This window comes from Mastomys coucha, unplaced genomic scaffold, assembly GCF_008632895.1.
Source record: "Mastomys coucha isolate ucsf_1 unplaced genomic scaffold, UCSF_Mcou_1 pScaffold21, whole genome shotgun sequence".
In the NCBI taxonomy this organism is placed as follows: Eukaryota; Metazoa; Chordata; class Mammalia; order Rodentia; family Muridae; genus Mastomys; species Mastomys coucha.
In genome coordinates this window covers 111,037,984-111,059,427 of record NW_022196904.1, presented here as the reverse complement: position 1 = coordinate 111,059,427, position 21,444 = coordinate 111,037,984, and the positions used below count along the sequence as shown (strand labels likewise).

Genomic DNA, 21,444 nt, shown 5'->3' with positions numbered 1-21,444 from the left:
GATGTCTAGGAGTGGGATTGCTAAGTAAATGAACAATTAACTAGTTACTACACTGCTAGAGGGTTATCCTAAGTGTTTGTACCACTTCACAATCCTCACTCCACTTCCTTATTTCTGCTCAGGTCTGTTTCTTTTTGATAACACCGTTAGATGATTAACATTGTAATAGTAATTATCACCACTGTCTAATGCTTAGAGCACTTCCATCTCTACTACAGAAAATCTGTGCTTACATTGAGCAAGGTTTATTATTTATTACTTTTTTGGGGGGGGGTGTTTTGAGACAGGGTTTCTCTGTGTAGCCCTGGCTATCCTGGAACTCACTCTGTAGACCAGGCTGGCCTCAAACTCAGAAATCCGCCTGCCTCTGCCTCCCAATTGCTGGGATTAAAGGCATGTGCCACCACCACTGCCAGGCTTATTTATTACTTTTTAAAGATGTATTGTGGGTGTCCACAGAGGCCAGGAGAGGGTGGTGGATCCCCTGGAGCTTCCGTTACTGATAGGTTGTGAGCTGCCTGACATGGGCTTTAAAGTAGCTGTACCATTTTACAGCCTAATGAGCAACATGCTAGGACTCTATCTGTCCCTGTTGATGTCATTTACTTTCACTTGTGACTGTTTTTTTGGTGGCCTGTGTTTCACATCCTTTCATGTGCTTATTGACCACTTTTGTTGCTTCTGTAGAGGATGTCTGTCCAAATTGTTTGCCCATTCCCTGGGTTGTCTTGTTTGTTTTTGACAGGCTGGCTGGTCTAGAATTTAGTATGTAGATAAGGTGTCATTAGCACCTACCCCTACCTCCTAGTGCTAGGGTTATAGGTGTGAGCCACTACACCTGGCTTTAGAGTCCTGGTTCTCAACCTTCCTAATGCTGGGACCCTTTAATACAGTTCTTCATGTTGTGGTGACTCCCAACCAGAAAATTCATTTCATTGCTGCTTTATAGCTGTTTTTGTTTTTTTTTTTTTTGCTACTGTCATGAATTGTAGATAAATATATGTATGTAAATAAACATACATATAAATATCTGATATGCAGGACAGTCTTAGGTGACCCCTGTGAAAGGGCTGTTTGACCCCTAAAAGGGTCACAGCCCTAGGTTGAGAACTCCTGCTTAGAGACTTCTTTATATGTATTCCACACCCAAGTTCCTTCTCATACTACACACTTCAATCCTAGCCTGTCTTTCTCCTGGCTTGATAGCTTCTTTTGAGGCACAAAATTTGTATGCTTATCTATGTGTGTCCTGTGTGTGCGGGTACACATGTATGTGTTCATGTCTGTGGGGGTCAGGATTCAACTTTAGGAGTCTTTCCTCAGCTACCATCTATCTTGATTTTTTGAGACAGGTTCTCTTACTGGAGCTTAGCAAGTACTCCAGGTTTGCTGGCCAGTGTGTTCTGGAGGCCTCCTGTCTCCACCTCCCCAAAACAGAGAGTATAGGCGAAGTGGCTTTTCTACATGGTTTTTGTTTTGTTTTGTTTTGTTTGTTTTACATGGGTTCTGGGGACCAAACTCAGGTCTCATGAGACTTTATTGCCTGGACTGTCTTCCCAGTTCCAAGTGGGTTCTTGTTGTTGTTGGTTGTTCCTTTAAGATGGGCTTTCTAATTTCATTGAAATCCAGTGTGTGTCTTGTCCTGTAGAGGACAGTACCAGCTGGCAGTCGAGCCCAGGAAAGGGCCGGGACAGTGAAGCAAGTAGGCTGCAGAGAGGCTGGAGAGGGAGTTAGCTGAGGGAGGGATGTGAATTGTCAGAGCTGTTCAGAGCCTCTCTCCTCTTCCCAGTGTGATGAAAATGGCTTTGGGGTGCAGGGGGACCGGTGGAGGGGAACGGGATCCTGTGGAGAAAGAATATCTTGCAAGCGTTGTAAAGGGATTGAGCCATCAGCACAGTTGGGACAGGAAATTCTCTGCAGGGTGTTGGTGACAAAGCAGGGAAGTTCTTCCATGGTTACAGGCATTACAGCTGAACCAGGAAGGGCCATACACTCTGAGGCAGATGAGGGAGACATGTAAGGACTTGGGTCTGGGTGTGAGGATGTGAACCAGGCTCTGTTTCCCCAGGTTGTGTATGAAAGATGTGAGAAGCTGCGGCCCACCCTGTTCCGGCTTGCAAGCGACACCACTGATGATGACGACGCACTGGGTAACGGCTGTGTTTCTCTGGGTGTTACTGCATCCTAAGTGTAAAACAGATGTGGGTATGCTGCTGGTGGGGGGTGTGCATAGGCAAGACAGATAGATTTGAATTTGGTGTGGGCTGATGGCTTAACATCTTCTGAAGACTCTGGGTTTGCGTGACAAATGTGAAGATCAGAAGCCTTCAGACATCTACAAGAGACATTGTGTGACCTTCCCATGGAAGGCCAGAAAACAGTGTCCTGCCTTCTTTTATCTTTTCATGTCCCTGACTTGTTTTGCTGATTGTGTTCTCCTGTGGTGATGTTTTTCTGTTACTGATATTGCAGTTGATAGATAACTTAGGTATAATTGAAAGCCTAAGACTATGTTATAGCCAGATGTGGTTATTATAACCTATACTGAAGTATACTTCAGTTAGGATGCCAAATTTTCATTAGAAATACCAGATCTATATTTGTAGTCTGGTAAAGTATACAGGCTCCAAAGCTGATTCGTGTACCCATTCTCCAGATATGGGAAGCTTTCAATAACTGAATCAGGTAGCAAGGAATTTTTGTAATAGTGATATCCACACATCAACCTATCTCAACTAAAAACATCTCCCAGAATTCCTCACTGAAAGAACAGTGTTGAAGTGTTAACCGATGCCAGTTAACTGTGTGTGGGACATAGAGCTAAAGCTAAGTGATGGAGTCTGGTAGGAAGCTAGTTACATGACCAGAGTCTGGGCCCCTGAATGTGCCAAGCCTGGTAGAGCCATGTGGGGTCCCTAAGAAAAGACAAAGATAGATAGATGGCTTGCTGCTACACTGAGGAGTTCTGAATCTGCTTTTTTTTTTTTCCTCAGCGGAGATTCTTCAAGCAAATGACCTCCTCACACAGGGGGTTCGACTGTACAAACAGGTGGTGGAGGGCCGAGTCAATGCTGGGAATGCAGTTCCTGCCGCAGTGGGAGCCATTTCTGCCCCCAGAGGTGCGTGCTAAAAGCCTTCTATTTGAGGACAGGGTGCAAGTCACAAGAATGAGAGAGCTTGCCTCTGTTCCTTTTTCTGTTAGAAATAGGTTGCAGATAACAGGAGGCACTACACACCCATGGCAGGTTAGAGCCCCACCATGGCTGCACATGCAAATAGAAGGCTGTGTTGTGCCAGGTTTTAATCCCTCTTGGGTACTCCTAGGGGCCTGAGACCAAAGAAGTGGTCAGTGGTTCAGTGGTAGATGTTTGCCCAGCATTCACAAAGCTCCAGATTACATCTCAAGACAGCCCCCAATAGCAGTGGGGTTTTTTGTTTGTTTGTTTTTTTGTTTGTTTGTTTTTTTAATTATATGCTTTTCGGTCTCTGACTTATACCTTCTCAGTCAGGACTGCTTGCAGCTCGGCTTGAGAATCTCTGAGACCTGTAGATAAATTTGATCAGAAACCTGCAAAGGTGTCTAAGCTGAAGTAACCTAAGCCTGCTACTGCCCTGGGTGATGAGAGGGGCCAGGGCAGAAGGAAGACCTCAGTGAGTAGGTGGAGGCTGTGAGTCCTTTGGCTACCTAACGTGGGCCTATGGCCCACTGTTTCCCAGCACCCAGCTCAGGCAGAAGGTTGTTGGTGAGAGGCATGGTGACTTCTAGGAGGAGGATACCAGTAGGGATTAAATGGGGACATTGTTTTTCATGTTTGGGTCTTTAACCCCCACCTGTTTAATAGTATTCCCGAATCCAGAACCCTGTGGGAGGAACTGCCCCCTCATTGACCTAGAGACGCCATCTTTGCTTCATCAGGACCTGGCAGCTTTAGGTAAGAAGGGATATCATTTAAGCACTGAATGGCACCAAATGGAGGGATGTGTGGGTTTGTCTCCCTTAGGCAGCGTGGGCCTGCTCTTGGTGGGGAGTACTCTGCCATATCAGGCAGTATAGATAAGTTTCTTTGGGTGCGAGGATTGGCTTTGGGCAGGTCCCTTGTCTAGGCTTTGTAGATACCTCAGAATGGGTGGGCATGCCATCCAGCCCCATAGACTGTCTGGTGTTGTAATGATGTTTTTCACTTTGCTTCTTTCTCATAGGAATCAACGATGTTCCCACTAGGAACCAGGTAGGAAAGCTCTTCCTGGAGTGGGGAGTTATGGGAAGGGTCACTCAGGCCTACCTGGTGGCAGTGTTGCTTGCCCGGAGAGCGATCAGTACTGCACCATTTTTTGGGATTCTCAGCTCATGTTGTAGGACTGGCTCCAGAGCGTGTCATCTGTACTACTTGGCTTAGTCCCCACCTTTTGGAAGGGCATCTCTCTTCCTCTCTTCCACACCAACTCTTTTCACTGTACTGGTTTCTGCTTCCTGAAGGTCTGTGCAGGGATCTTCTGTCCTGCCCCTTCTTCTCCTGCCACAAAAGACATGATTTTGGTTTGACAGGTTGTTATTCCAAGTTGCTGTAAGGATAAGAAGCAGCCAGGCGCCATCACACTCCTGGGGGGTGGAATCCAGAGTCTTTCTGCAGACCGGAACTTGCTGGATCTCTTCTCACCACAGCCATCTCCAGGACCTCTGTGAGTGTTCTGGGCCAATGGCTTCTGCCTGCAGCGTCCCCCCCTCCCCCCCCTGCTGAAGGGCATGATCTTTGTATTACAGGTGCATGGTGCCGCTTCCCCTTGGCTGTCTCATCTTACCCTATCCTAACTCAGACAGATCCAGAACTTCATCAGTGACCCAATGTGTGTGTGTGTGTGTGTGTGTGTGTGTGTGTGTGTACATGCCATGGTAAGCATGCAGAGGTCAGAGGATAATTTTGTGAGGTGCATCTATCTGTCTTCCCTTTATGTGGGTTCCAGAGATCAAACCCAGCTGGCCAGGTTTTGTAGCAGATATCTTTACCTGCACTGACCATCTTGCTGGCCTGTTTTGCTTTGTGAGACAGTCTTCTATCTAGGTTGGCTTCAAACCATTAGAAGCCAAGGATGACCTTGAACTTCTGGCCCCTACCTCTAAGTGTGGTGATGACAGCCATGTCCCAAACACCCTCCCAAGGCTGGCTGACATAATTATAGTGCTTATTTCTCTTTCCTGACTGCTGTGTTTCTAAATTATGTAAAACTAAAGAAAAAAGTGTAGGTCCTAAATACCATTCCCTAAAAACAGGGTAGAAAAAAATTCTTCTTTTAAAGAGGATTTTTTTCGACCCTTTGACCAAACCAGCTCAGTCAGTCAACAGATTCTCCAGTGCAGGGCTGAGGATTAAAAAGAAAAAAGACAATTAGACAACTTTGTAGCATGACCCCTAGCGAGTTCTGAGGCTGTGGCAGATTTATTTTTTTCCAATCCTCTTTTATACCATTTTAATTACATGCAAGCAATAAGGTCAGTTCTAGGTTAAGGAACAAGCAAGACATAAACATAAATAGTCAAGGAACAAGGAAGGCAATAAACGATCCCTTGATTATGGTTTCTAAGGGCTTATCAGGATGACCTAGATATCTGAGCCTACTTCCCAGTCCTAGCTCAAAGTCAGATTCTTGCCTGAAGCCTACTTCTTTGTTCTAGCCTAAAATTAGATTCCTGCTTCAACTTATTTCCCTGTTCTAGCCTAAAATTAGATTCTTGCCTGAGCTTACTTCCTTGTCATGGCTTACTGTCAGATTCCTGCCTGAAGCCCTTGTCCTTGTCCTTGGCCAATGTCAGATTCCTGCCAAGCAGCCCCCAAAGCTCTCCACAACCCTCGATCCCAGCTCTTTCCCTTTCTCCCCTTTTGCCCCCAGATAAGAGTCTCACTGTAGTGCAGACCCCCTGTTGAGTGCTGGGAGACAAGCTCATGCCTTCATGCATGCCTTTGCTTTTATTATATATGTTATGATGCATTAGTGTAGCTTGTTTTTATGAAACTGCATTCCAACATGACCTTTTCCTTTCTCTCTTTTTTAAGATTTTTTATTTATATGTGTGTTTCTATGTATGTGCTTGCCACATACACTTGAGTGCTTGTGACTGCCAGAGAGGGTGTTGGATCCCTTGAAGCTAGAGTTACAAGGAGTTTAATTCTGCCTGGTGTTGGTACTGGGAGCCAAACTTGGGCCCTCGTATGTGCTCTTAATTACTAATTCATCTCTCCAGTACACGCCCTCTTCTGCCCAGCAGTCCTGAGCAGCCCTGGCTGTCTTTGAATTTATAGAGATCCACCTATCTCTGATTGCTGAGTGCTATAATTAAAGGTGTGTACCACCACGCCCAGTCACACTTGCTTTAAAAAAATGTGCATCTGTATTTGGGTTCCAGAAGAGAGCATCAACCCCCCTGCTGGAATGACAGGTGGCTTTCGAGCTACCTGACATGGGTTCTGGGAAACTTATATCCTCTGTAGGAACAGCAAGCAAGCACTTTAGACCACTAAGCTGTCTTAAATTATCCAGCCCCTTAAATTTTATTATATTTATTTACTTAGTGTTTGAGTATGCATGTGTGAGTACATGTGTGTCCATAGCCACCCACATCTTAACATGTGGAGGTTAAAAGACAACTTGGGAGTCAATTCTATGCATAGCGTGGGGCCAAATGCAGGTTGTTAGGCTTGGCAGCAACTGCCTTAGCCTGAGCCTTCTTTCGGTCCTCAGGAACTAGAGTTTTGTGTCCTGTTACATCTTTGAGACATTTTTATGTGAGTTTATGTGTAAGTGCACCTCATTCTCTCTAACAGTTACATTATGGTTTGTATGGCTATAGATAATCATTTTCCTCTAGTGGGGGTGGGCATGTTTGCATACATATTTTGTTGTTATTCAGAAAAATGAAAGACAAATTGAAGTCTTCTAGTTTTTGTTAGTCATTGATCATTTGCACTTCTTTGTAGGAATTACGTTCCACAAAAAAGCATCCCCAAGGAGGTGCCGCCAGGCACCAAGGCCTCTCCAGGTTGGTCCTGGGAGGCTGGGCCATCCGCTTCTTCCACAGCCTCACAGAATACACCCCTGGCTCACGTGTTTGTGCCTTTGGAGTCTGTGAAACCCAGTAAGTAGTTTGCATTCCTTCCTCTTTGTTAGCCCTCTAATGACAACAAGCTACTCCACACTGATAGGCATGGCTGTTAAATTGAGGTAGTTAGGTGTAAGGCTGAGGAGACGGGAGGAGGTTTTTTAAGCTGATATTTTCCTTAGACTTCTGTTATTAGGAGTGTCATCTGTGAGGGATATTCATAGGTAGCATTTAATGAAGAGGTTGGAATCTACTTAGGGACATGATGCTCATCTGGATTCAGGGAGTGGAGGGTTAATGTTGACAGAAGTGACTGACAAAAGGTCAGTGGGAATTGAAGGAAGAATTTAGCTAATGCTGTTGCTTCTCTGTGGATTCTCATAGCAGAAGAGTGGGTTTTGCCTCAGCTGCAGAGAAAAGGAAAGGAGACCAGAGGCTCTACCAGCTAAGGCGATATGTTGTGGTCTCCATAGCAGTGTGTGCTGCAGAAAACATCCCAGAGCACCAGGGCTTAGCTCTTCTACAGCTCAGAGTCTTGTGTGGGGGCAGGGGGTGGGAGGCTGGAGCGCAGGGGCCTGGAGGCCGGCAGCGTTGTTTAAATGTACTTGGTAATAGCAGGCACTCTGCTCATCTTGTCTTACTAAGTTTTGATTGAAACAATATTACATGTTCAGCCAGTGTTAATTTCTTGGTTGTGATAATTATGCCACATCTATGTAAGGTGTTAACATTTGGGAAGGTGGGTAATGAACTTACAAGTTTGCTTTGTAACTTCATAAATATTAAATAATTACAATACAAAGATTAAACATACGTATCAAAGCAACAATAACATACTCAGATAAAAGCAGAAGGGTAACTAACATACAGCTTTACCAGCTGGCCAGAGGCAGACATTCTACTGAGGTATTTTATGTTGTGGATCTGTGTGTTAACCCTGAGACTTTGCACAGCCTAGGTAAGCACTCTACTATTGAACTGTATCCCTTCCTCCCTACTCTCCACCCCTCCTCCTATCCCTTCCTTTTGATTTGTAAGACAGTCTTTTTTTAAGGTTTTTTTTTTTTTTTTTTTTGGTTTTTTGAGACAGGGTTTCTCTATGTAGCCCTGGCTGTCCTGGAACTCACTCTGTAGACCAGGCTGGCCTCAAACTCAGAAATCTGCCTGCCTGCTTCTGCCTCCCAAGTACTGGGATTAAAGGCATGCCATACCACTGCCTAGCTAAGATTTATATTTTATTTATGAGTATACTGTAACTATCTTTAGACACACCAGAAGAGGGCATCAGATCCCATTATAGATGGTTGTGAGCCACCATGTGGTTGCTGGGAATTGAACTTAGGACCTCTGGAAGAGCAGTCAGTGCTCTTGACAGCTGGGCCATCTTTCTAGCCCACCAAAAATGATCTTAACCTTCAGATTTTCCTGTTCTGTGGATTACAGGTGTATGCTACTATACCCAGTTTATGTGGTGTTAGGGACCTGACCCAGCACCTCTGGCATGCTATACCAGTACCTACTGAGATTCATCTCTAGTCCTTTTATTTTCTGGTTTTTTTTTCTAAAGATTTATTTATTTCATATATATATGAGGACACTGTACAGATGGTTGTGAGCCTTCATGTGATTGTTGGGAATGGAAGTTTTAGGACCTCTGCTCGCTCTGGTCTCCCCTGCTTGCTTCAGTCGGTCATCTCCACTTGCTCAGTCCCTGCTTGCTCTGGCCCAAAGATTTATTTATTATTATACACAGTACATTGTAGCTGTCTTCAGACACACCAGAAGAGGGCGTCAGATCTCATTACGGGTCGTTGTGAGCCACCATGTGGTTGCTGGGATTTGAACTCAGGATCTTGGGAAGAGCAGACAGTGCTCTTACCTGCTGAGCCATCTCGCCAGCCCTTATTTTCTGTTTTGAGACAGGGTCTGTCTGTATACTTCTGGCTGGCCTGGAATTTATTATGGAGAAGAGGCTGTCCTTGAATTCATAGAAATAACAATGTTAGGATTAATGTTGTTAATGGTCCTAGCCTCTGTGTGTGAATGCCTGGTGCCCAAGAGGTCAAAAGAGGGTGGCACACCCCTGGACCTGTAGAGACCCTTGGGAACCATCATGTGGGTGCTGGGAATCAAACAGGTTCTTGGAAGAGTAACCAGTGCTCTTAACTACTAAGCTATCTCTAGCTCCTATAGTCCCTTTTAAAAAAGATTTGTGTATGTATATGTGTCTGTGTGCTTAGTGTGTCACCTGCATGCATTTTGGGAGACCAGAAGAGAGTGTTGAGAGTCTTCTATCACTTTGAGGAAGGGTCTCTCCCTGAACTTGGGGCTCATGCTTTCTCAGTAGACTCCAGCAATCCTCCTGTTTCTGCCTACATCAGAATAAGGGCTAAAAGGCCAGTATAGGATATGTTACTTATGTGGGTGCTGGGGTTCAAATTTTGAGCCTCATGATTATATAGCCAGTCTGAGCTATCTGTCCAGTTCAGTAAGTATAGTTTTAATAAAACAACACCACATTCTTTAGACTATTTAATGTCTAATGACATATTTATAATTACAGTATGAGCCTGGAACATTCACTTTTTTCCTGTGTCAAGGTCAGCTCTGAACTCACTATATAGCTGAGGATGGCTTTAATTTCTGATCCTCTTGCCTTTGCTTCTGCCTCTGACATACTAGGATCACAGACTTGTGCCTTCCTGTCAGGCACAAGGGCTCATGTATTTTCTTCTCAAATTACTGTTAGGATCATTTCCTGGGGAAATCAGATCAGTATCTTTTACTAGCACAACCATCTTACTGGGCCCTCATACCCTTCTGGCATCTTCATTACACTATAAAGTACAGGGAAGATGTGTGTCCTGGTCACTACTCCTGAGAGGAGACACCATGGCCAAGCTTATAGAAGAAAGTATTTAGCTGGGGGCTTGCTCACAGCGTCAGAGGGTGAGCCCATGATCATCATGGCAGGAAGCATGTTGGTAGGCAGGCAGGTAGGTGTGGTGCTGGAGCAGCAGTAGCTGAGAGCTCACATTTGATCTGCAGGTAGGCAGAGAGCACAGATAGCCTGGCATGAGGTTTTAAAACCTCAAAGCCCACTCCCGACACTTTCTCCAACAAGGTCACACTTCCAACACTAAGCATTCAAACGTGAGACTATGATTCCCTTCTCATTCAGACTGCTATAATGTGGCTGTGTATATGTGGTCATATGAAAGAGAGCAGAACAAAACAGTGTTTGTATTGCTTGTTTCCAGTGTAAATATTGTTATTGTGTGTTTGAATGTTTGAGACAGAGTCTCCTTATGTAGTCTGGCTGTCCTGAAACTATGTAGACCAGGCTGGCCTAAAACTCAAGAGATCAGCCTGCTTCTTCCTCCTGAGTGCTGGGTTTAAAGGTATGGTCCACCATGCCTGTCTTTATTTTGGTGTTGTTGGTTTTTTAAATTTCATTTTTTTTGTGGTATTCCATGCTGTCTGTAGTATTCCTACATAACTTTAGTCATGATCACATTCAGTGACTCTTTCCTAAGCTGGGTAGTGTGAGGAGTATGGGTGGGTGGTGGTAAGGAATTGTTGTGGATTAGAGGAGTGCAGTGTAGATTTGGAGTTCACTGTGCAGATGGCATGGTGGAGAGATGGGAGGCATCAAATGTGAGTGCTGACCCTTGTTGGCTCCCTGTCTACCAGGCAGCTTGCCGCCCATCGTGGTGTATGACCGCAACGGCTTCCGAATTCTGCTGCACTTCTCCCAGACTGGGGCCCCTGGCCACCCAGATGTACAGGTGTTGCTGTTGACCATGATGAGCACTGCCACCCAGCCTGTCTGGGATGTCATGTTTCAGGTGGCTGTCCCAAAGGTGAGTCATCTGCTCCTGGCCAGCTCTGACCTTTTCGCCAGTGACTTGTTTGCACACTTGCTGAGACATTATTAGTTAGGTGTAAGAGACAGGTGAGGTAGACCCTTCTTCACTCAGCCTGACTAAACATAAAACTGGAGATTTCAGCAGCTTACTTACTTGGGTATTCCTGTATATTTGACCTCAGATAAGGACCTACCCAGTTAAGTTTTTAAGTTAATTCCTTAAAAATATTGTTTGTGGTTTTTTTCGTTTGTTTTTGAGCCAGGATCTCATATGTAGCCCTGGTTGGCCTGGAACTCATTATGTAGACCAGGCTGTACTAAGTTCACAAAGATCTGCCTGCCTCTGCCTTCCAGTTGCTGTGATTAAAGGTATATGCCACATGCCCTACTATGTTTTTTTGTTTTGTTTTTTGAGATAGGGTTTCTCTGTGTAGCCTTGGCTGTCCTGGAACTTACTCTGTAGAACAGGCTGGCCTCGAACTCAGAAATCTGCCTGCCTCTGCCTCCCAAGTGCTGGAATTAAAGGCGTGTGCCGCCACCGCCACCACCCGGCCTGTTTTGTTTTTTAATACAGGTTCACACTGTGTAGGCCAGGCTGGCCTGGAACTTGCTTTTGCCAAGGTTGGCCTCAAATTCACTCTTCCTGCCTCCACCTCTTGAGTGCTGCAAGTGTCAGTGTGTGTTACCACACCTCACCTAGATGAAGAGAGTTGGCTCTGCTTTTCTCTTTGGGCTCTCCTGGACCCTATAAAGCACAAAAGTGGCCACTAGTATCCAGGATTGCATGGTCCTCTTTTTATTACTTAGGCTTAAAAGCAAGCAAGCAAAGACAAAAATGTGTGTGTCCTTTCACCCATGTGGTAGCCTGTCACTGCTTTACATTGTTGTCAGGCCATGGCTTGATCTAAGTGTTGTGTCCAAGGGCATAGAGCTAGTAAGAGGCACATTGAGAGTTCAGCCCAAGATTTTCTCTGGTGTTTTATGCCACCTCTCAGAGGCCAATTGTGGAGCACAGTTGAAATCTATTCCTGTGCGCACAAGGAGAGGCTTCTGTGGGTCCTAGCCACTCCTAAGAAATGTGGATGTGGGACCATATGGGTATCCTGAGGTGATTTTTTTTGAGGGAGATGAAGCTGCTTTTGGCCTGAGTGTCCTTACTGATGTGGTGGCTTTCTGGATTAACATGTTGAATTTTCCCTCCATAGTCAATGCGAGTGAAGCTGCAGCCGGCATCCAGTTCCAAGCTCCCTGCATTCAGTCCATTGATGCCTCCAGCTGTGATATCTCAGATGCTGTTGCTTGATAATCCACACAAAGTATGTTCTAGGGTCTTTGGTAGCATGATGTAGACCCTGAGTAGTACATGGAGGCTTTGCTGTTGAGTCTGGGGAGCTTCAGGTTGAGTTTGGGGTGGAATAGCCCTTACTTGGGGCCTGCTTTGCTTCACAACTTCATCTGTAATGGTGTGTCACAGCTGGGAACCAAAGAAGAGACGTGTGAACTCATTCCTAGACCCCTCTGGAGGAGGTATCCTGTCTTCCTGTAGGTCTCTAGATTACCCTTTGGGATTGCAGGGGTGGGCAGGGCTTCCAGGATACACGCATGGCTCTTTGTTGTTCTAAAGAGACTAAACCAGGGTATCCACGCATGGCATTCCATTACTCTAAGTCTTCATTTGGGGGAATTGTGTAAACACACTGAGTCAAGTGTAGTGGTGCACAATAATACCAGTACTCTAGAGGAAGAGGCAGGCCTGATTTACACAGTAGATCTTGTCTCAAAAATAAATAACATGTAAGCCGTTCCTTGGAGAGTCTTAAGTTGGGTGGAGGCTTTTCCTGTAGGTTTGACTCTCTGTTCCTACCGATTGATTTAACATCTTAGCCTCTTTTCTGTCCCAGGAACCTATCCGGTTGCGGTATAAGCTGACTTTCAACCAAGGTGGGCAGCCGTTCAGTGAAGTAGGAGAGGTGAAAGACTTTCCAGACCTGGCCGTCTTGAGCACCGCCTGATTCCTTAGTCAAGACTCTTCAGTCACGCTTAGGCTGGCATTCTTTTACTGTCTGGTCGGGACTCATTGTAATGTAGTGCAGAGTGCCAAGAGTTCTCTCCTGATGTTAGGCCTTGATTGCCAATCTGTCTGTTGATTATGTATGTGCGGGTGTGTGTGTGTTACTGGGGTACTGGGGGAGGAGGGAGAGCTGGGCTTGGGATTTGGGCAGTGTGGGGGATGCTGACAACCTCTGAAATCATCTCTGCTGCACTCATACCTGCTTCTGCATGTTGATTGACACTGTTGCCCCTGCCTCGAGTTGGAGTTTTATAAGCCAAAGTTTTTTCCATGTATTGTTAATCTTTTCATTCATCCACTCTGTGCCTTGTCAGCCTTTGAAAGTCTTAGTTGCTCCCAGGCTGCTATTCTCAGGGACCTTAGAAAGGGACCTGGTTGGTCTTGTGATAGAGTGTGTCATCTGGGCACACTCTTCCAAGAATGGCCTTGTCTTCATTTTTCGTTATCAAATGCTGCTTGCAGATGTTCAGTAAGACCTTCTAAATGGAATGCTTGTTGTACTGGTTCAGGCAAGGGGCTTGAAGAGACCAGAAGACCACACTTGGTGGGCCGATCATGTCCTTCACTACAGTGCCTTAGATTCTCCCTTAGATGGACCCTCTGAGGCCTTGCTCAGGCCTTGGGTTCTGTGGGTTGGGCAGCCTGTCTGGGCCCTTACTCAGGACCCACAATGTCATCTTCATTCTTTCTGTTCACAAACATCTCAGAGCTCTTTCATTGTGACCCTGTGTTTGTTGTTGTAAATCACAGCTAAGGCAGGCCAGCCCTGTGGCCCTCAAAATCCAAGGTGGGGAGCTGCGATGCAGATAGAGAGCCATGTTGTGACAACTAAGTACAGAACATCATTGAATAAATACTGTGTCCAAATCTGCCTGATGTTGAGTCCATAGGGGAAGCGTTTAGAGGTGACGGGGTGGATGGGAACGGTCTTGTCAGCAAGTGAGGACATGATGAAAAACAGTGTTCTGACGACCTGAGGAAGCTGGAGAAAAGGGATGGGTGTTTGCTTCAGGAGTACCCCGAGAGGGAAACTCAAGCTAACAGCTGACCAAGACTTTGAGAGCACTTACTGTGTGCTGGGTACTTTGACATGCATGCTTCAGCAAATTCTGCTTAGCTGGGTCTGTGGGAGAAGGAACCCCAAGGCCTGATAGGGGTGATGAGGGCTGGAAAGGCCTGCCTCAGAAACTACAAGGCTGTCTCTAGATTATGGCATATACATCTAGTTGGAAATCCAACAATAATTTTCTTTGGGTGTATATTAATAGCCTAGAACATTTGATAATTTCAGTAGATTTTAGGATAGCTTCTGGCATCTGCTTTTTGTTTGTTTTGTTTTTGAGACAGTCACCGTGTAGATCAGGCTGGCCTCATATTCACAGTGATCCACTGTCTCTGCTTCCGACTGCCTCCAACTTGTGTACCAAGTCCTGACAAGATGGAACCCCAGGCCTGTGCATGCTAGGCAAGCACTCATCCTACAGAGCTGCATCCCCAGCCCTGGTTTTTTTGTTATATTTGAGTTAGAGTCTCAAGCTATAGTCTAACCTGACCTGGAACTCAAATACCATGTTCAAAGAAACATGATATAGTAGCCAAAATACAGTCTACACACATGTGGAAACAGGCTAGAGCAAGTCATCCAAGGTTTTTTGCCTTTAAATCCCCAGGAACATGCTCCTCACAGCCCTGTTCCCAGATGCAGCTTCAGTATCACAGTTGCCAATGCATTGTCAGTCACAGGAGGAAAAGGGGAAATGCCAAGGCTTTCTGGAAACTTCCCACGATGTCTGCCTTTACATCTTGTCCTGTATGGGTATTTAGCCATACCTAGGTGCAAAGCAAACTGGGAAAGTATGGATGTTGTGTGCAGTGCAACACAGTATAAACTTGGGGTCTAGTTATCCTGGAAAGAGATTGGATAGTATGGTAAAAAATTAGCAAGCAGTCTTCCCTCTACTGTGGGAGAAACCTGCTTTTGAGAAATGAAAATGCAGGTTATTTTTCTTTGTAGTTCTGGCCATCAAATTTATGGCTTTGTTAATATAACTACTGTGATAAAACACCATGACCAAAACACCTTGGGGAGGAAAGAGCTTATTGGCTTACATTTCCACATTACTGTTGATCATCTAAGGAAGGCAGGTCAGAAACTCAAACACAGCAGGAATGTCGAGGCAGGAGTTGTTGCAGAGGTCATGAAGGGGTGCTGCTTACTGGCTTTCTCCTTGTGGCTTGCTCAGCCTGCCTTCTTACAGAAGCCAGGACCACCGTCCTGGGGATGGTACTACCATAGTGCGTTGGACCCCTCTCCCCATTAATCACTAAGAAAATGCCCTACAGACTTATATGTAGACTGATCTTAGTTCCCATCTCTCACATGACTGTGTTACATAAAACTAACCAAGCTACACCCTCATCCCCTGGTTCTAGGTTTTTTTTTTTTTTTTAGTTTTTTGAGACAGGGTTTCTCTGTAGCCATGGCTGTCCTGGAACTCACTCTGTAGACCAGGCTGTCCTGGAACTCAGAAATCCACCTGCCTCTGCCTCCCAAGTGCTGGGATTAAAGGCGTGCGCCACCATCGCCCGGCCTGGTTCTAGTTTTAAACCAAACATTTCCCCCCAGATATTTGTATATACACATAACTGGCCATAGTTGGGTCTTGGAATTACATACAGGTGGGTTTCCTTTCAACTTTATTTCCATTTACTGAAATTTCTAAATCAAATAACACTTCATGTTTAGTGTCACTGTTTTGACAGGTATTAAACATGATTCGGAATTAAAATATAAAAGGTGAAAATTCTGGGCTGGGGAGATGGCTCTTCAAAGTGCTTGCTGTGCAAGAGTGAGGACCTGCGTTCCATTCCTAGAACCTACATAGAAAAGCTGAGTGTGGTGGCAAGCACAAGTAGAGAGCACAATCCCCGGAGCTTGCTAACCAGCTAGCCTAATGTAATTGGTATGTAGCAGGCCCTGTGAGACCCTATTTGAAAAAGTAAGGTGAGTGGCATCTGGGCACAGGAAGTTGGTCTCTGGCCTCCACAGCCACACGTGCACACACTGAATAGAAGCTCTCTCATCTGCTTTCCAGAGCCACACTAGAATGCTTAAGCACATTGATGTGACAGTGAATAGCTGGGGGAGAGTCGGTACAGTTGTGACCACCAAGAGCAAAGGATGGCCCAGGCTTTCCTTCACCTGAGCTATAAACCAGGTGTCTTTAGTTCCCTCTCCCCCACAACTCTTGATTGCAGGATCTGTCTGATAATCACATTCAGTTCTTTTATTTCTCACATTCATCCTCTTGAGCAAGCCACCCAATCTGTCTGCCTTAGCACTTTTTAGGTAGCACAGGTTGACTTTGAACTCCTGATCCTCTTGCCTCCACCTCTCAAGTGCTGGAATATAGGTGTACCACCACAGCTGGCTCCTTATACTCTTAGTTGGTAACAATGTTTAAAATGTAGTTAAGGGCCACCAGATGGCTCAGCAGTTGAGGTACTGGCACGTGTCAAACCTGAATTCCTGAGTTTGTCCTGGGAACACGTGGGAAAAGGAGAAAACTGACTCCCTCAAGTTGTGACTTCCACACAAGAGTCTCACTGCATCTCGGCTGGCTCCGAGATTGTTATATAGACCAGGCTGACCTTAAATTCATAGTGATCTGTCTGTCTTTGTCTCCTTAGTGCAGGGATTAGAGATGTGAACCACTGTGCTCCACTCAGCAACCATTTTGACACGGGCAGATGTGGAACTTCCATATAAAGCTAGTTTGGGCAAACTAAACTTGTGTTAAAGCCAGGAAGCAACACTCAAGTGTCCCCCACCACTTAAAAACAGGAAGTCTCTTGAGCCTAGGCTGTTTGGCTCAGGATGACCTTGAACTCTTGGTTCTCTAGGCTCTAGCTCTCAAGTGCTTGAATTAAGGATGTACACCACTATGCTTGGCTTATCCAGGTCAGTTTGGCACGGCTCAAAAATTGTTGGCTTGGGGCCAGAAAGGTTAAGCATATGTACTGCTCTTGCAGAGGACCCATGTCTAAAGGGTATCAATAACCAGTATCTCTGATTCCCTCTTCTGGCCTCTGTACATATCTGCACTGATGTTCACAACTCATAAACAGATACATACACACTACTAAAATTAAATATTTTTTAAAAGTGTAGGTTTAGGGCCAGACTAGGAAACAGACTGACATGTTTCTATAGAGCAGCTGGCAGCATGGACACATTTGAAAAGGTCTCTGGGGAATGAGGGAAAGAGCTGGTGGGATCTGAGGGGTCTTTATGCCTGGAGGCTGGTGGTTTGTGGGTCATTATTTACTGAGGTTTCTCACTGTTCCCTTTCCCTGCTGCAGAGGGCATCTTTGCTATGGGAAGCACACAGTGTAACAAGTCAAAGCAGCAAGAGCTTGAAGCTGGTGGTCATGTATCCACATTCAAGAAACAGCTAATAATCAGCCTGGCTTTTTCCATTTTATAAGGCTCTGGACTTTCCTGCCCATGGAAGTGGCCTTCCCACAGTGAAGCTGGGTCTTCCTTTGATTAACATAATTAAGATAGTCCCTCACCCAGGCTTGATGGCACATGCCTTTAATCGGGATGTAGAGGCAGGCTGACCTCTGGATTTTGAAGCCAGCCTGGTCTAAGAGATGATCCATCATAGGCATGCCCAGAGGCCCGTCTTTTAAGTGATTTTAGATCCTGTCAAGCTGATCTCACTAACCCCCCCCCCCCATCCCTCCCCAAGGATTGGGTGAAAGCATCCAAGCTTTGTGGATGTGGAAGGCAATAGAAAGGAAACAGTGTAACAGCGGTTTTGTGCACATGCTGCACTTGCAAGGACCCAGGTTTGGTTCCCAGCATCCATCTTGGGTGTTTCACAGCTGCCTGTAACTCCAACTCTAGGGGATCCAATATCATCTTCTGGACTCTGGGTACATCCATTCATACATGACTAGACCCACACAGAGATATGCATATATACACATAATTAAAAAAAAACAGCCCAAAATAGTTTGGGCTTCAGTGACTTCAGTGGGCACGTAGCACAGGGAGAATATATTTGAAAAATTATCCAGGTAAACTAGAGAATAGGCTTTGTTCCAGGTGTATTTGATGATAATGATATTAGGTTAATACCTGAGGAAGGTAAAACTTACAAGTGCACATATACCTGATATCAGAGCCCTGAAGAACCTGAAGCAAAAATAAATGCAGCTGGGCAGAAAAGTGGGCAGTACAACAATACGAATTTCATTGGTGGGTTGGTTGTTTGCTTGTTTGTTTTTTGAGACAGGGTCTTTCTACATAGCCCCTGGCTGTTCTGGAACTCACGTTGAGGACCAGGCTAGCCTTGAATTCCCCTTGGCCTGCCTTAGCCTCCTGAGCATTGGGATTAAAGGTGTGTCCCAGCCATGGCACCTGGCTAACAATAACGAGTTGGAAATTTAAAGTCAGAAATTGGTAGGACAACTCAGAAGATGATCAAGGACATATGTTTTGAAGAACACTAATAATCATTACTAAAATACATGGAATACTTACCCAATGACTGCAGATATTTGTTTTTTGCTGTTTGGTTTGGTATTGGTTGGTTTTTATGAGACAGGGTCTTGCTATATAGGCCTGAATGAATTCAAAGTCAAGGAATCTTCCTCTTTCTGCGTCCCTGGGATTGCAGGCATGTATCACTACACACAATTAGACATGTGTTTTTCTTCCTCCCTTCTCTGCTTCCTCTTCTTTACATTGAATATTCATATCCATAGCACTGGGTTTCATAAAGACAATCTATTTACCTGTACTATACATTTTACCCATGTCCCTTTCTGCATATCTTCCCTCTTTTCCACCCCCACCTTCCATTCTTTTTTCCTCCAGTGTCTCTCCTCTGCTCTCATATCAGATATTCTTTTAGGTGTTTATACAATCTGGATCCAAATGTGAAAGAAAACATGAAATTGGTCTTCAGACTTCTTTTGCTTACTATCTTTAGCTGTATCCATTTCCCACAACATCATGTCCTCCTTTTGTGTGCTGTACATATTTTCAAGTGTACATAGACCCTTCTCCATGACAGACAAATATTAAGGTCATAGAAAGTCTCTGTACATTTAGAACAGCTTAAGTCGTAATAAGTATGTTTTCCAGACACACAGATTTAAAACAGAAACCAACGCTAGAACATGGTGTGGTGGCTTAAGCCAGAAATCCCAGCATGTGGGAAGTTCAATCTCAAGGCTTGCGGTTGAGTTACAGGATAGGAGGACCTGTCTTTAAAAACAAACAAACAAACAAACAACAACAAATCCTCTACTTTGCTATACTAGACAAGAGCAAACAAAACTCGGAGAAAGGAAGGAAGGGAGGAAGGAAGCAAGAAAGAGAAACTAATTAATGAAGAAAATGATGGATAATAAATGGAAGAATTAAAGGAAAAGTTGGTTTTTTGAAGATTACTGAAATTATGCCAGAAAGAATTAGGGGATACCATTATCAACTCTATAGAAATCTAAGAGGAGAGATGGTCCAACGGTTAATAGTACTAGCTGCTCTTCCAGAGGACCTGCGTTCTACCATCAGCATTCATAACCACATGTTAACACCCCACTTCCAGGAGATCTTTCATTCTCATCTGGCCTCTGCCCGCACCAGACGGGCAGGTGGTTCACACACATACATACAGGCAAAACACTCCATATAAAATAAAATTAAAAAACCAGACTGCTTTTAGCATTTAGTGAGGACGGAAAACTAGCAACATTACTCCTACATGTAGAGTTTATATTTCTCAGCTGCTCCCTTTTCAGACGTCAAGTAGTTTTAGGTTAGTGGAAACACGAGTTTACTTAGTTTACTGCTGGACAAATATTAGCAGAAAAGGAACTGTCCTACCTGTTGGGACTGCGCGGAGCCCGCAGCTCCAACAGGAACAGTTGCTATGGTGATAGGCACCGACTTCCGGAAGAAGTACGGCGCGCGACGAGGGACATTTGGCCTCGGCGCTAGTGGGCTGACGGGGCAGCAAGTTGCAGGCGCGGTGGGTTCAGACGGGAACCCCGACGGCAGTGTCGCTCGGCGCCAACCCGGAGGCCACGTGCCATGGACTTCTCCAAGTTCCTGGCCGACGACTTCGACGTGAAGGACTGGATCAATGCGGCCTTCAGAGCCGGTCCCAAAGACGGGGCGGCCGGGAAGGCGGACGGCCACGCAGCCACCCTGGTGATGAAGCTGCAGCTGTTCATCCAGGAGGTGAACCACGCCGTGGAGGGTGAGCCACGCAGATGCCCACCTGACCTCCCCAGCACCCGACTGCAGGACCGGGCCCAGGGGCCAAGCCTCTCCTTTGGTGGGAAAGCGAGCCCTGCAGTAGTTTGAGTTAGGTCTGGGCTTTGGTGTTCACCTCTGACGGTGCCATAACGCTTCCTTTAAACCTACCAAAAAGAAAAAAAAAAAAAAAAAAAAAAAAAAAAAAAAAAAAAAAAAAAAAGGAAAAGAAAAGAAAAGAAAAGAAAAAGTTAGGCGTGGTGGCGACCGCCTGTAATTTCAGCACTGGGGAGGTGGTGCTGGAGGATCAGGAATTCAAAGCCGTCTTCAGTTGCAAAGTGAGTTGGAGTCCAGTCTAGGCTATAGGATCGCTCTCGCTGGCACTCACTCGCCCTTTCTTCTTCCTTCACCTCCTCCCACCTTCTTATTTACAATCTCACTCTGTCGCCTAGGTTCACCTCAAACATAGTAATTCTCCTTGTGCCTCAGCTTCCCTAATTCTGGCTTTACAGATATGCTTCCCTCACCCAGCCCCCAGCTCCCCCCTCCAAAAAAAAAAAAAAAAAAAAAAAAAGCTCTTTGGGGTTTGAAGTGATGGCTCAGCGGTTAAGGACACATACTACTCTTGTAGGGGACCTTAGTTTAATTCTTAGCACATATCTGGCTTACAACTAGCTGTAAGTCCAGTTCCATGGGATTCAGTGGCCTCCTTGGGCATGAACATGCACATACTGACACACAGACACACATGGGTGCATGTAATTAAAAAAAAAAAAATTGAAAGAAGTCATTTTGGAGGTTGTGGGGTAGATAGAATCTCATGTAGCCCCTAGCGACCTTGAATTTGCTGTATGATGGACCTTGAACTCTTGATTTTCATGCCTTTGACTCTGAAATTATGGGATTATAGATATATTCTATCATGCCTGGCATAAAGAACCACTTTTGAGAGCATGTAATAGTTAACTGGTCCTAGTATTTAGCAGTATATGGGAATGACACAAATCCATTAATATATCTTTGTAAGCTAAGGAAGATGGGCCATCCTGAATGAAGACTTTAACTCTGTGAGTGTGTGTGTATGAGAGAGAGAGAAAGAGAGAGAGAGAGAGAGAGAGAGAGAGAGAGGGAAAGAGAGA

At 45.2% G+C, this 21,444-nt stretch overlaps 2 protein-coding genes and 1 long non-coding RNA gene across 6 annotated transcripts in view; 2 read left to right on the top strand and 1 right to left on the bottom strand.

The window, feature by feature from the left end:
* Window positions 1–13,899, top strand: part of Gga2 (golgi associated, gamma adaptin ear containing, ARF binding protein 2) — a 35,872-nt gene extending 21,973 nt beyond the window's left edge. Inside the window, exons 9-17 of the mRNA XM_031388165.1 lie at window positions 2,069–2,150; window positions 2,994–3,119; window positions 3,843–3,932; window positions 4,201–4,229; window positions 4,547–4,680; window positions 6,972–7,129; window positions 10,787–10,956; window positions 12,167–12,277; window positions 12,863–13,899. Coding sequence (XP_031244025.1) covers window positions 2,069–2,150; window positions 2,994–3,119; window positions 3,843–3,932; window positions 4,201–4,229; window positions 4,547–4,680; window positions 6,972–7,129; window positions 10,787–10,956; window positions 12,167–12,277; window positions 12,863–12,973 — 1,011 coding nt within the window. The 3' untranslated portion in view covers window positions 12,974–13,899. The remainder of the gene's footprint in view (window positions 1–2,068; window positions 2,151–2,993; window positions 3,120–3,842; window positions 3,933–4,200; window positions 4,230–4,546; window positions 4,681–6,971; window positions 7,130–10,786; window positions 10,957–12,166; window positions 12,278–12,862) is intronic.
* LOC116102907 lies at window positions 1,453–20,006 on the bottom strand. Of its 4 annotated transcripts, none has more exons than XR_004123320.1 (4): window positions 19,934–19,994; window positions 18,584–18,707; window positions 4,284–4,514; window positions 1,453–1,842 (listed from the first exon to the last, which is right to left on the bottom strand). It is a non-coding gene; the product is annotated as an uncharacterized LOC116102907 (long non-coding RNA). The 4 variants fall into 4 exon arrangements; XR_004123319.1 differs by having other exon boundaries at window positions 18,584–18,809; window positions 19,934–19,959; XR_004123317.1 differs by lacking the exon at window positions 18,584–18,707 and having other exon boundaries at window positions 19,934–20,006.
* Cog7 (component of oligomeric golgi complex 7) overlaps window positions 19,995–21,444 on the top strand; it is a 60,609-nt gene continuing 59,159 nt past the window's right edge. The window contains exon 1 of the mRNA XM_031388163.1: window positions 19,995–20,309. Within this exon, the coding sequence (XP_031244023.1) occupies window positions 20,141–20,309 (169 nt within the window). The 5' untranslated portion in view covers window positions 19,995–20,140. The remainder of the gene's footprint in view (window positions 20,310–21,444) is intronic.